The following is a 13895-nucleotide window of genomic DNA, read 5'->3' as shown; positions in this document are numbered from 1 at the left end:
GAAAACACCATGATGTCATCTCTGCTTGACATTAGCTACCACAGCTTGGCAGCAAATCAGAATGAGACTGAAGTTAATGCTGACGCCACTTTGAGGCTGATACTGATGTTATCAAGCTATTATTTATGGGAGGACGATTTGCCAAAGCGTGACTCTGATGCAGGGTCGTGTCTTTTTCGTTTGCCAAAAGACTCAGGCGGCAAACAGGTGAGGTGTGTCAGGCACGTCAGTTGAGACAGGAAGGGGAGGAAAAAGTTTATCCAGATTCATTAATGAAAGGTGAGATCTTAAAACGAACACTTCAAATCATCAGCCTCCGCGACTCTCTGCTTGTTTTAACTTTTAACAAAAAGGAAGGAATGCTATGTTGTAACGACATGAACTCAGACAGCCTGACTGTTTCGCATTATTAAGGCATTTCTAAATGTGTGCGTTGCATGATTCTTAGGAAAGATTAAGCTTCGTTAGAGATGACAGATGTCACTTTTAATAGCGCTGTGGGATTAAGTGAGATAGACCTAAGTAGATATGGAGTTTGTTGCTACCATAGTTTTTTTTTTCACATCATTTTCCATGCCTTCTTCATGATTTATCTATAGCATTGTGACATGATAGAGTCAAGACCCACCTGGCAACCTTTTAGCCCTGATAACAGAGAAACATAATCTGACTTGGTGCAGAGCACTGATGGCACATTTCCAGGCACACACACGTCTCTCTCATTCTTTGTGTGCATTTCCCTACATGTCATGATGTTCCAGCTCCAAATCGTTAAGACTTGACGCTAATTCGCATTCCAATACTGTCACTGTGCTGCAGTCGAGAAGGGAAATCTTCTAAAACTGCATTTCAACACCATCGTGGTTGGCCTTTGTTTAATGATGTGTAAGGAAAGAAGTCCAGTGTGCAAAATATACATATTGCAGAAGACTGGAATGCACCATTGTGGGCCAATAAGTGCCATGAGGTCACAGTTTGCATATCAATGCAATTATCCACCTCTTAGATGAGTACAATGCAGTAGTTGCCCACATCTGACGCAGTTTCAGACTTTAATTTACAGCTTTATCTTGTATTTATATAGTTTTTTCCGTGGCTCAAAACAATCGCTAGAGGAATTTGATCATGAAATCTGGCGTCTTGGTTTCAGTAAAGGATCTTTTTTACACGGTAACTGACGAAAATAAAACTACTGTGTTGTGAACGAGCTTGGTCTCTAACAGGGTTGTTGTCTGTTCTGTGTAACTGAAGAAATGACCCTCCACCACTCAGTAGGGTCACTAGTTCACTAAAGGGAAATTGCATCACATTGTTAACAAAAGAAGATGAAAGGAAAGAAAAAAACAATTAGACAAACAACCAAATAAATAAATAAATTGAGATAAATTGGAATTACGATAAATGTAAAATTTAGACCTGGTCTTTTTTCACAAACAGCTTCAAAGCACTTTATTGGCTCCAAATTATCTTGAAATTCAAGCAGTGCCGCTCAGTTTTACTGCAGGTTAACAGGATAAAAGGAAACATCACCGAAGGAAGAACTATATTGATGAATCATAAATAAACACAAAAAAACAAACAAACAGAAAAATCAGACTGATGTACTCTGAAGAACTCTAATCAATAATTTCTTCCCTTTTTGAGGCCAGTGGAGGTGTTTCTGCTTGGAAACGTGTTTTTTTATTGTGAATGAAATATGAGTTACAGTAAAAATAAAATAAAACAATCAGACAAATTAACAGTGGGATGTTTGATGAGAGATAACTACCCAGAGTCTGATTTTATTTTACCGAAAAGTCCTGTTCATCTCCCACAAACCCCGGGCTTATGATTCCTGGAAAAGGATCTTTGTGCTTTTTCCCGATTATGGGACAAACTGTGTGGCGTCATCTGGCTCTGAAGACTTTTATAAATTCAAGAAATGTACTCGGTCACAACAGCAGTCTTGGATTAGGCTTCTGTAATCTAAGGATTAGTCTATCCGCTTTGGCTCCAGGTCACAGAGTCATTGTTTGGAGCATAAAATTGGGTAATTAGTTTTTGGCAGCCTGAACTCAAAATGATCGGTGATACCCTGTGATGCCCTGCTATAAATAAAACTCCCCTGAGTGTCAGCAGATCTCAATGGCCGGGTATATAGGCTTCTAAGTATTAACTGGGAATACATCTGCTTGAGCCTCCCTCAGATTCTTTACTCTCAAGACTTTCTTCTCAGGAAATGGGCACTTCAGCTGTTGCGTAGGCGAGCAGAGAGCTGCTATTAACCAAAACAGCCAGGACACTGACTACCCCTTCTCTTACGCTTCCTCAACCAGCTGTGTTCACAATACTTTAGCCACAAAGCGTCTCCTTCTAACTGCGCAAGGTAACAATTTCTCTGCTTTCAGCACACTTCTGTTTCAAATTGGTTGTTTTCACGTTTTTCTTCCCAGACTTGTGGAGACGGGGAGTGGCAGCGCTCAGAGCTTGTCCTTGTCTGACAGTCACCTGGCGGAGCTTGATGGAGACACTCTGCGTTTATTTGGACTCGGCGCCCTGGAGGCCCTGGAGAGAGGCTGGGGTGTTCAGACTGCCGGTGCCGTCACCGTCATCGCCTTCCGCTTCATTAACTTTGACGCCATTGTTCCCACACTGCCAAGAATAAGAGTAAAGTTCCCAAATCTGTCGGTGAGGTCACAAGCTATATGGAAAACCGTTTGCAAAAAAAAAAAAAAAGAAACTAAATTAATCAATCAGATGACCAGATGACTGGAATTTGGCCAGATGTTCCCTTAAACCGACGTGATGCCGACTGCAAGATTGCTCCACCCACGCCGAAGTGTACCCCAGGCCGATCTAAACTCCGACAAACACAGACGCTGTAATGATGGTCAAAGCCAAGCTCACAGCGTTAACGGAGCCATTTTTGCCAACATTAGGGCAAAGAAGACAGGGAGTCAGGAATTTTTTTTTTTTAATTAGTCGTACATCAAGTCAGTGAAGTTATTTCAAGGTAATCACAGACAAATTGATGTTAAATCCCACGTTTAAAAATCCAACTCCTGCCAACCTTAAAACATATATTAGTAACTTAAAATAGTTACTGCGGACTGCAGTACACGTTTTCTTGCAGCCATCGAGCTATCAATGGCAAGAATTTACAGTGAAATTCTGAAATAGGAGGGCAAATCTTACTCTACCTATTAAAAGCTTTGTGCAACATTGGACTAATTATAGCTAACAAAGAAAAAACTTAGGCAACCAGAAGTTGCAACATGCATGTATTCAAAACACATGAAACACAGCTGGTGAGTTGTGCTGTGTTTAAAGTATTCCCCTCTAATTTGACTGTTCAATGTAATTATGAAAAAAATTCAGTTACCTTTACACAGACAAATATGCGGTAGGTGGCTGTCGATTACTGTGGTGTTCAGCTGCTCATGAGGCTGGCTGCATGCCTTTATCCTTCTTTTATATTTCTCTAGGTTTCTTTTAGGTTTCGGGTAAGGAATAAACTACACTTTTGTTTCTTAACAAAATCCATCTGACTGCAACTTGTTTGTAATGCAAAATCCCGACAATGTCGGAGGTAAAGGTCCTGCAGCTCCTGCAGGTGAGGGGTGTTTCACTTTGGTTGGCCAGGTGCTGATGAGCCTCTGGGACTGACAGGTGGCATCACGTCGATTGGAATTGGTCGGTGATCGGTGGCACAATTTGGTAGCACTGGTGCCTTCCAGCAAGAAGGTTCTGGGTTTGAATTCTGGCCTGGGGACTTTCTGCATGGAGTTTGCATGTTCGCTCTGTGCATGTGTGATTTCTCTCCGGGTACTCCAGCTTCCTCATACGATCCAAAAACACAACTGCTAGGTGATCCAGCATGTTAAATACTGCGATATATATATTTTTTCCATTCGTTATTTTTATCAAAACTAACCACTCCCTAATCTTTAATGCATGAATTAATGGTACTTCAATGCATTTTTATTCTTGTAAAAAACTTTCTTTTTTGGACACAGAGAGGGTCCTTCAGAATAAAAGCATCATATCAATTCATTATTCATTTGTGGAAAGTAATCTAATATCAGCTAAACTTTAAATTGCCAGATAGAAAGGCATTGCATATCAGTTTTCCTTTTTTGGCCTAAAGCCTAGTTCTTTCCTTTATTTTTTGGGGCGGTGTGGGGGGGGGGTATTTTAACTAATTAATTGTTAAACAACTAAACTAGACATTTTTTTTCTTCCATAGCACCTGATATTCCTGGAAACTAACATCAGCCGTCTCCCCCAGCTGGCCGCTCTGGCTCAGGTGAGGCGTCTGGACCAACTGACCATTCATCCAGAAGGCAACCCAGTGGTCAGTCTGGCTTTGTGGCGCTCATTCATCATCTACCGACTCTACCACTTCAACCTGCAAAAAATCAATGGCCAGGAGGTGAGGCTTATGTTTCTGTGCAGACCACCTCTCGTATGCAAGTACGTCTCAGAAAATTTGAATATTGCTAAAAACAAAAATCCCTCATCTTAGAAAGTCAATTTCATACATATAATAGTTCTATTACATATATAGAGAAATCTTTTAATTCCTTTAATACTTGTCATTTTAATGATTATGCCTTACATATAATGAAAATCCAAAATGCAGTTGCTCAGAAAATTAGAATATTACCTAAGATCAATAAAAGAATGAGCTTTTAAACAGAAGTGATGGGCTTGTGAAAAGTATGTTTCTATGCACTTGGTTCTTGCTCCTTTTACATAATTACTGCATTAATGCGGCGTGGCATGGAGGCGATCAGCCTGTCTTTTTCCGCCTGACAACACCCCATTGAGTGCCTGTGGGGTTCAGGTCAGGCCAGTTTGCTGGCAAGTCAAGCACAGTAACACCATGGTCATAGAAGCAGTTTCTGGTACCTTTGGCAGTGCAGAAATGCCCCAAGTCCTGCTGGAAAATGGAATCAGCATCTCCATAAAACTTGTGAGCAGAAGGAAACCTCATAGATGGCTGCATTGACTGTGGACATCAGAAAACACCGTGGTTGATTTGGGGTGCAGACGATACTGCACCCTGAATCATCACTGACGGTGAAAACTTGACGCTTCATGGAACGTGGATTCTGAGCCTCTCCACTCGTCCTCCAGACTCTGGGACCTTGACTTCCAAATGTAATGTAAACTTTACTTTCGTCTGAAAAGAGGACTTTAAAGCGCTGTGCAACAGCCCAGTTCTTATGTCTTTGTCCCACGTAAGCTGCTTCTGCCGTTGTCTCTGTTTCTGAATCGGCTCAAAATGAGGAATGCAACATTTGTTGCCCCTCAGTAGGATTCATTTGTGAGAAGTGGCTCTTGACCCCCAGCTTTCGTCCACTCTGTGTGAAGCTCTTCCAAATTCTTGAATGGATTTTGCTTTTCATTCCTCTCAAGTCTGCTGTTATCTTTGCTGCCGGTGCACCTTTTCCTACCAGACTTCCATTAAACCTTCTATGAATATGTTTGGATACATTCTGTGAACGAGCAGCTTCTTTGGCAATGACCTTTTGTGGCTTACCCTCCTGTGGAAGCTGTCGGTGTCTTTTGGACATCTGTTGAATCATCAGACTTTGTATGCATAAAATGACCATTGCATAATATTTTTATTTATTAAAATATGTTTTTTATATATATTTTGCAATATTTAAGGTTTCTGAGGCAGAATTTTGGGTTTTCTATGTAAGCCATTAGCATGAATATTACAAGAAATAAAGACTTTAAATATTTTTCTCCATGTGTTTTGAATCTACATTTGAGGTCAAAATGATTAGCCCCCCTATTAAATTGTTAGTTTTTCTTCCAAAATGTCTGTGCTGTTAAACAAATCAACCAAACATCGTAGTTTTATTTTGGAACCTTATATTATTTTACTTTGCACCCAGAAACAAAATGATGCCACAACCCCCCCCCCCCCCCAAAAAAATACCGAGTTCCAAATGACCAGCCCCCTTAAGAACTGACATTTTCATTGAGCCAAAGCACAAACTACTGTTGCTCAATCATGTGTTGTGACTCTGTAACACTCACAGCTTGTAATCAATCAGTCAATCAAGTGAAAACTGAGGGTTTGAGCCAAAATAATTCAGTTTTGACTTAAGAAAACTAATTGATTCTCACAAAGCAGGAGAAGGATGTACAAATATATCACAGCATTTCCAAGTGTCAAGAAATGGATTGAGGAGTATCATCAAGGAATTCAAAGACCGCCACACAGTACAGAATAAGTCTGGCAGAGGAAGGAAGAAAAATATTCTAAAGACTATGGACAGAAAAGTGGTGAGAGATATGTCTAAAGACCCTAGAAAAACTGTCAAAACACTAGTTAATGACTAAGCCAAGTCAGGAATCATAGTGTTAAAAAAGACAAAAATGGACTACAAGGATGCAGGCCAAGAAAAACTCCACTTTTGTAGAAAAAGACACCTTCAAGCCAGGCTGGGGTATGCTAAGGATAATCTGGAAAAGGGTTATGCATATTGGAGGTGTGTTCTTTGGTCAGATGAGACCAAACTAGAGCATTTTCGCTATAGAGACGCCATAGGTGTTCTTTGTCTTATAACCCAAAGAACACAATCGTCACAGTGAAACATGGTGGTGGGAGCATCATGCTGTGGGGATGCTTCAGTGCGTCAGGCACTGGGAATCCCACTAAGGTTGAAAGAATCATGAAGAAAGAATGTTATGTGAATATTTTGTAAGAAAATCTCAAGCAGTCTGCAGCAAAAACCTGCTCTAGGTTGTCGTCTTGTCTTCGAACATGACAACGACCGCAGACATACTTGATACCTGGTGAAGAGCTACCTCCAGGCAACCACAGTGAGTGTTACTGACACACTTACAAAGCCCTGACTTGAATCCCATTGAAAATCTTGAGGTGTCCTGAAGACCAGGGTCCATGCTAGAAGACCATTGAATTTGGAGGAGCTTCTGCCGGAGGTTTTCCTTCCCGTTGATGGGGAGTTTTTCTTCCCACTGTCGCTTCATGCTTGCTCAGTATGAGGGATTGCTGCAAAGCCATGTACAATGCAGACGACTCTCCCTGTGGCTCTACGCTTCTCCAGGAGTGAATGCTGCTTGTTGGGACTTTGATGCAATCAACTGGTTCCCTTATATAGGAAATTTTTGACCAATCTGTATAATATGATTGAACTTGACTTTGTAAAGTGCCTTGAGATGACATGTTTCATGAATTGGCGCAATATAAATAAAATTGAATTGAATTGAATTGAATTAAAAGATTTGGGAAAGAAGAATGGGAAGGGATTCCTTGGGAGATGTGCAGAGACTCTTCTCAAACTACCACAATGGACTAAATGCTGTATTTCAGCAAAGAGGGATACTATTGACTATTAGCATCTGAGGGGCTAATAATTTGTGGTTGTAGGTTCAAAGTAAAATAATGTAAGGATCCTAAATAAAACTGGGATGTTTGGAAAAGCTGTGGTAAAACTGCATTGATCTGTTTCACTGCCACTGGGGAATACAAAAAAAAAAAAAAAACGTTTATTGGGGAAGGGGGGGATTGGGTGTTAATGATTTCGACCTCAGCTGTAAAAAGAGCACATCTCATTGGATGAAATGTGCTCTTTTTATTCTTTATCTATATTCTCATTTTTACCTGGAGGACCTTACCATTAAAGAATCATGTTTGACAAAGCGAAGCCACTAGTTACAGTTGAACTTGTGTCTTCTCTGTGTTACCATTTCAAACGCGTCTAATAAACTATTAAAAGCCCAACCAGTGAACTTTTTGTCGCTCTTAGGTGACCATGAATGATGTGATTGCTGCAGAGCGGGTGTTTGGGACACTGGGTCACATCGCAGCCACTGAAACCCCCCGTTGCCGGCTCCTCCTGCTGCTAGAAGAGTCCAGGTGAGAACTGTGTGTCAGATGTTCAGCAGACCCTTTCAGACTGCGTGCAGTATTTGTTTGGATGAATCCAGATTGTTTGGATTCTTCAATGAGTTTCCAGTCCTGAATATGTACCCCTCTGTGCATGTGCATTCATGCCTGTGTGTACCTTTTGTGCGAGTATACATTTCTGCGTCTGTGTATGTAGCTATGAGACAGAGGCTGGCACAGAGGAGCCAGAGGAATTAGACTTTGTCTCTCAGCGTAAGGGTGGGGACTTGGCACTTGGGCACAAACATTCCTACCAGCCAAATGAGTCTTGAGGTCTGTCACTCTGGGTCAACAACACGAATCTTCACAAATCCAGAATGTGCTGTGCTTGTCACGCACAAGATGACTTTCTAATGGCTCCAAATAAAGCGTGGTTAGGGCCGACACAGACTTGTTTAAAGAAAAAAAATGGAGTGGAGGTAAAAAAGAAAAGCTACGTTTCTGTCAATTAACATTGTAGTTGGCATATTTAAAGTTATTTAGTTCTATCTTTTTAATTAAAGGCAGTAATAATAATGTGCAAATGTAAAACCTGAGGTAATTTGTGTGGTAATAATTTGCATAATTAGTATATATTTAAATAGAAAACCTTCCTGAAGTCTCTCATTGTCCTTTAGTGCTTTGGCAAAATGTCGCCTTCACAGCAGATGTATTGAAGCTTTATCTGGGTGCTCGGTGAAAGATTTTGGAAATGAAAGTCAGCTCAAGCTTTTTGGCCCCCCCACCATTTATCTGCATCTCACAGCCTATTCAGATAAATGATAATCAGCAGCCTGAGGCCTGTCATCTTCACATCTTTGTGAAAGTCTTATTTGCCTGCAGAATATTTACCTCATTAGTCATTTGCGTTCGATTGTTACAATCTTGAATCGTAACAGCGGAAAACAGCGTCGCTTTTGTTGGTATGCAGCTCATAATAACTCATAATAACTCCGCTTTGACTGCATTTTTTAGATGTATTTTGTGCCGTAGAGCGTTAAAAACTGGTCCGTAATTGTAAGAGTAATTTGAAATATGGTTGTTTTTTTAATTAGCGTTGTTGATGTCAAAATGTGAAAGTGTGATATGCACTTGTAGTCAACCCCTTTTACTCTGAAACCTCCAAATAAAATCCAGGGTAAATAATCAGCTTCAGAAGTCACCTGATTAATAAACCAAGTCAACCTGGCTGCAGTGAGCTGATTAGCGCACCTTCTTCCACAGGTTTCTGCTGTAAATCTGTGCAGCTTCTCCAGGGTTTCTATGGGTCTCTTGTTGCTTCTCTGATGAATGTTCTTCTTTCCTGGCCTTTAAAGTTTATATTTACAGTCATGTCTTGGTGGATTTGTTGCTGATGGAACGAACAGGGCTTCAGGACATGTTCAAAGCTAGAGATATTACTCTGGTCTAAATGTCTTTCGCGGTTTTATCCCCGATCTGTCTTCTGTGTTCCTTGGTCTTCATGACGCTGTTTCTTTAGTAATGTTCTCCAACAAACCTCTGAGGCCTTCACAGAACAGCTGTGTTTATCCACAAATTAAATTTGCATACAGGAGAACTGTGTTTACAGTCTAGATGACTTGTCAAGCAACTTGGCTGTACTGAACTTTGTGTAGGGCTATCTGAGTAAAGGGAGCCGAGGACAAATGCACAATTACAGTATTGAGATTTGTATTTGTAAAGAATTTAAAAAAATAAAGCATCTACATGTACCAGAGCAACTTTGCTCTGGTACATGTAGATGCCTGAAAATTTTATGACACGACACGTGAGAAAAAACAACAGGGAATAGAATAAAATATAAAAAAATCCTTAACTTTTGGTCACTCAAAGCCCAATAAAATAAATTCCAGTTTGTTGTAACGTGGCAAAAAAAATATGGTGTATGAATACCTATTCAAGGAGCTGAATGCAAGTGAAGCACAGTACAAGATGTGATTTTTTATTTATTTAAAGTCAAACTACACAGTTGCTTTGCTGTGATTTCAACTTGCTGGTTTGTGTGAAACTGATTCCTCCATACAGGGTTTAGGGGCCGACACAGAGAAACTTTCACATGCCGTTCACACACTGTGTCATCTAAAGTGGAATGTTTGCCTCCAGCCTGGTCTGTAAATGTAAGCATCCTGGCAATGACCTGCTGAGCATGTTGGTACAAAGCTCAATCACAGAAGATTTCATTCTGATAGAAACATTCGGTGTACTTTACATCATTCCCTTAACTGCTGCTGGCTGATAAGAGTCGAGTTTAAACCATGATATTTGTTGAAATGTGTGCAAATGACTCGTATTTTCATTTAAATTGATGTATTTGATGTTTGGAAGCCTGTCGTTGCTTTCATCCCAGATGGATTTTTCAACTTTTTCTCTTCTCTATCTCTTAAAAAAATAAACAGCTTTGCAAGCATTAAAGTGAGAGGGCGCTTTCTGATTGGTTTCGCTCACTTGCTGCCGGTGCCTCTCAACATGTCTGGTAGTTTCTTTACCCTGACTCACTCCTCTCACTTTTCTGTCTCCACTTTTAAGGAAAAGGCAGCTGCAGTTCCTGCTGGAGGGGCGCGGCCGGCGGGCAGGGCTGAGTCCGGAGGAGCTGCGGGATAATGGGAAGCTGCTGGGTGAAGGCCTGAGCCGAGCGCTCTTTAACTATCCGAGTAGAGACTGTAATGCGGAGAGCCCCGAGGTTTGTTTTGTTTAATGGAAGCGCTGTGGTGTGAAAAACGGCGTGTAGTTTTAATCGTAGTTTCAGATGTCAACATTTTTCAGGTACCAAGACCTTGTTGAGCTGCAGAGTACAGGCACACTTGAGGTGTATTTGATGTTTAACTTTGGACTGTCTGTCCTTTAGAAATCCTGTAAAATAATGTTGCATAAAAACTATTAGTGCCGTCACTAAATCAAAAATTAGAATGTGTCACACTGGATCTCAGAAATATCTCCACGTGGATATTTGCCATCACCTGTTTAGTGAGCTGTAGAAGCACTGCACTTTTTTTGCTACTAAGCTGTAATTTCTTGTACAGCTGAGGTCCCACTGCTTGTAACTTGCCACAAAATTTGTCCTTTTTACAAACATAATTAAAGGGAAGCAAAACATGAAGGATGTGTTATTTATGACGCGTCCCTGTTTGGTAATGATTGTGAATTAGGATCAAGGTTGAAAGATTCAAAGTGTCCTATAACATCAGGACAGAGCACGCTTTTTTCCGTACATCAGCATGTCCTGACCACCTGGCAATCAGTGTTCAACGGCCTATACAAAGTCTATGAGAATCCCAAAACAATTGAATAATTTTTGGCTTAATATGTCAAGAAAAAAACTGGATTGCCCTTTCGTTAGAGTCACTTTTAAGCATTTGGCATGCTGAGGTGTGTGAATTTTCATCAGCGCAGACAGAAATTCTGCATGGTGTAGTATGAGATTAAATAACATTATTATCAGTTCAAGAATCTGACCTTTTTGAAAAACAATCCTTGATGTTGACTGAAGTGTAACTTACATATCCCAAAAAGCAGAAGGGGATGCTGCTCTAGTTTTATTACTTAAAGTAACATGTCTACATATCTAATCGATATGTGATTCTCATGATATGATAACCTTGAGTAAAAATACCAGTTTCACAGTACAAAAGTTAGTGGCACCTGTAGCCTTTAAACACTGTTACTTTAATAAGACAGTTGTATGGTGCTCCCTTAGTTTCCATGCCAGTATCTTTTAATGTTTTTTGCTATTTAGTATTTTTTTCTGGACAAGCAGATTTATCTTTGTTATAAGTGAGAGGAAAAGCCAGCTGACCAGCAGTAAACAGCAAAAGCTAAGGAAGGGCTGTCCTGGTATAATATATGCTCCATACAGCCACAAAAACCTCTGGTCAACTCAACACTTTCTCTGGCAGCTCATTCAAATGACTTTTTAACCGAAGAAACAGTGTGACGAAATGTTTTGGGAGGTTTGAAAGTGCTGAAAACCTTGGTATACCTTTGTACTGGTAGCCAGCACATGCCTGTCTGTATTTAAAACAACGTTAGCATTAAGTAACAATGTGTTAAGCTCATATTTCAAAGCTTCTGCTCTGCATGTATTAATCACTATCTTATCGTCCTCATTGAAAAATTAGGCTAGAATCTAATTTGAAATCTGAAACTGTACTTTTGGAGCTTAACTGTTGATCTACCACCACAAGTATTACCACAGGCTCCACATTTAAAGACTGTTTTGGGGTTCTCTCCAGTTCATCCTCAACTCCTCTTCCTGGTCTTCATTTCACTCAGTTCATTTCTTGGTCAGCCACATGCATATTATCTGCTTCATTTTAAACTTCTTAGAAATTAAACCCTATTAAAAAGATCAGGTTGCCTTTATTTTAGCTTGTCCTAATTAATTTTTGTACATAAAAAGATTTAAAGGATTTGGAAATCGCCTGGCACACTCACCTAAGACCATGTAGAAAACACACAGTATTACAAAGATTGGCAATAAACTGCTGCTATTCAATGCATTAACATTGTTAAATAAAGGGTTATATATTTAATCAGTTAAATAAAATTGTTAATAATGAATTTTATAATGGACTGTAGCGCAGGAAATATGAAATAAGTCAATACAAACTGATATAATTATGTGATTTTAACATGTTTTTTATGTATGGATATTTCTAACACATTTGAATTCTTTAATGTCTTTAAATTTTATTTAATTCTGTTTAGTTAATGTATTATTATTAACACATTCAAGTAATAGATTTATTATGTATTGATTTATTGCATTATATATATATATATATAAAGTCATATTCAATTAATTAGAATATACATTCTGATGACTCTCGTTTGTCAGATTGAGAGTAACTTTTGAAAATAATAAACTTTAAGCAGGTGTTCAGCCCAGATTTATTTATGTATTAAAAAGTGTTTTTCATTTTTCTGAGGTAATACTATAATTAATAACAAAATTAAATGCTGTTTTCATCGTCTCTGTGTAGTTACCTTATATAATGTGACTCACTGAGTGACTTTAATTATATTGTTGAATCTTAGTTAAAGATCAGACATGTAAATATTTATACAGATATTTCCATTTATTTAATGTACGGATTATAGTTGTTTTTTTTTATCACCAAAGGAAACACGGCTTTAAAGTTTATGCAAAAAAACAAAAAAAAAATTGGTGGTACTGTAAAATATTTTTTTTACCTAGCCTCTTTAAACTTGATTTGCGAAGCTGATATTCTTTTATTCATCACAGGAGGCCACTGTGGAGTCATCGGAGCGTGCCGCCGTGATAGAGCAGTACCTCCAGGAGTTGGTCAAAAGGGCGTCGGACACCAATCTGAAGGGTGAGGCTTTACACAAGCTCTGGCCGTCCATGTTTGCCGAGATGGTGAAGGACTGCGTGTTGGACATGAGGGACAGAGGGGCCTTTCGCAGAGACAGTCTAGCAAAGCTCACCGAGACCAAGTGAAAAGGACCAAAGCCTTTCCCCGAGACCACATACACATGGCCAAATGTGGACATCGCTTCCCGCTTCTCATTTTCTCATTTCAGACCCCAACTGTTGGCACTTCATCTCCATCTGATTTTATTAGTTACTAGTCAGAGGTCCCTTTTTGAGACGGATAGAGACTTATAAAGATGTCTATAAAAAATTCAACGCATCTTGACTGAATGTAGATTTTCACTGATTCCATTCCTCAGAGGGTGGAGCTGTGTCATGCCTAAGGAAGGTTAAAAGGACTTACTGACTTGTGGTGCACTGACTTCCCTAAAAAACAAAAAAACTGCACTTTAAAAGCCTTCTGAATGAATTCCTGCACTGTCACCGTCCTCTGCTGAAAATTGCCAGTGTCTTTTTTACTGGAGATTGGAAAGATTTTTCTGTCTTCTAATCAGCATCATGCGTCCATCTCTCACTCCCTCCTGCCTGACATGAAAGGGCGCAGACACAAACATGGTCTTTTTTGTTTACTACTGACTTTCTGTATTGTACTTAGTATTAAAAGATTCTGCATTA

The 13895-nt window shown here is 39.6% G+C and overlaps 1 protein-coding gene across 3 annotated transcripts in view; it reads left to right on the top strand.

Moving 5' to 3' along the window:
* LOC105930470 (leucine-rich repeat-containing protein 49) overlaps positions 1 to 13895 on the top strand; it is a 51233-nt gene extending 37338 nt beyond the window's left edge. For all 3 annotated transcript variants that reach the window (XM_036136470.1, XM_036136471.1, XM_036136473.1), the window contains 5 exons: positions 2433 to 2667; positions 4226 to 4411; positions 7770 to 7879; positions 10415 to 10568; positions 13131 to 13895. In XM_036136470.1, coding sequence (XP_035992363.1) covers positions 2433 to 2667; positions 4226 to 4411; positions 7770 to 7879; positions 10415 to 10568; positions 13131 to 13346 — 901 coding nt within the window. In that variant the 3' untranslated portion in view covers positions 13347 to 13895. The remainder of the gene's footprint in view (positions 1 to 2432; positions 2668 to 4225; positions 4412 to 7769; positions 7880 to 10414; positions 10569 to 13130) is intronic.

The sequence above is a fragment of the Fundulus heteroclitus genome, chromosome 4, assembly GCF_011125445.2.
Source record: "Fundulus heteroclitus isolate FHET01 chromosome 4, MU-UCD_Fhet_4.1, whole genome shotgun sequence".
In the NCBI taxonomy this organism is placed as follows: Eukaryota; Metazoa; Chordata; class Actinopteri; order Cyprinodontiformes; family Fundulidae; genus Fundulus; species Fundulus heteroclitus.
Note: the sequence above shows the minus strand (reverse complement) of the source record. Positions and strands in the feature narration are given on the sequence as shown.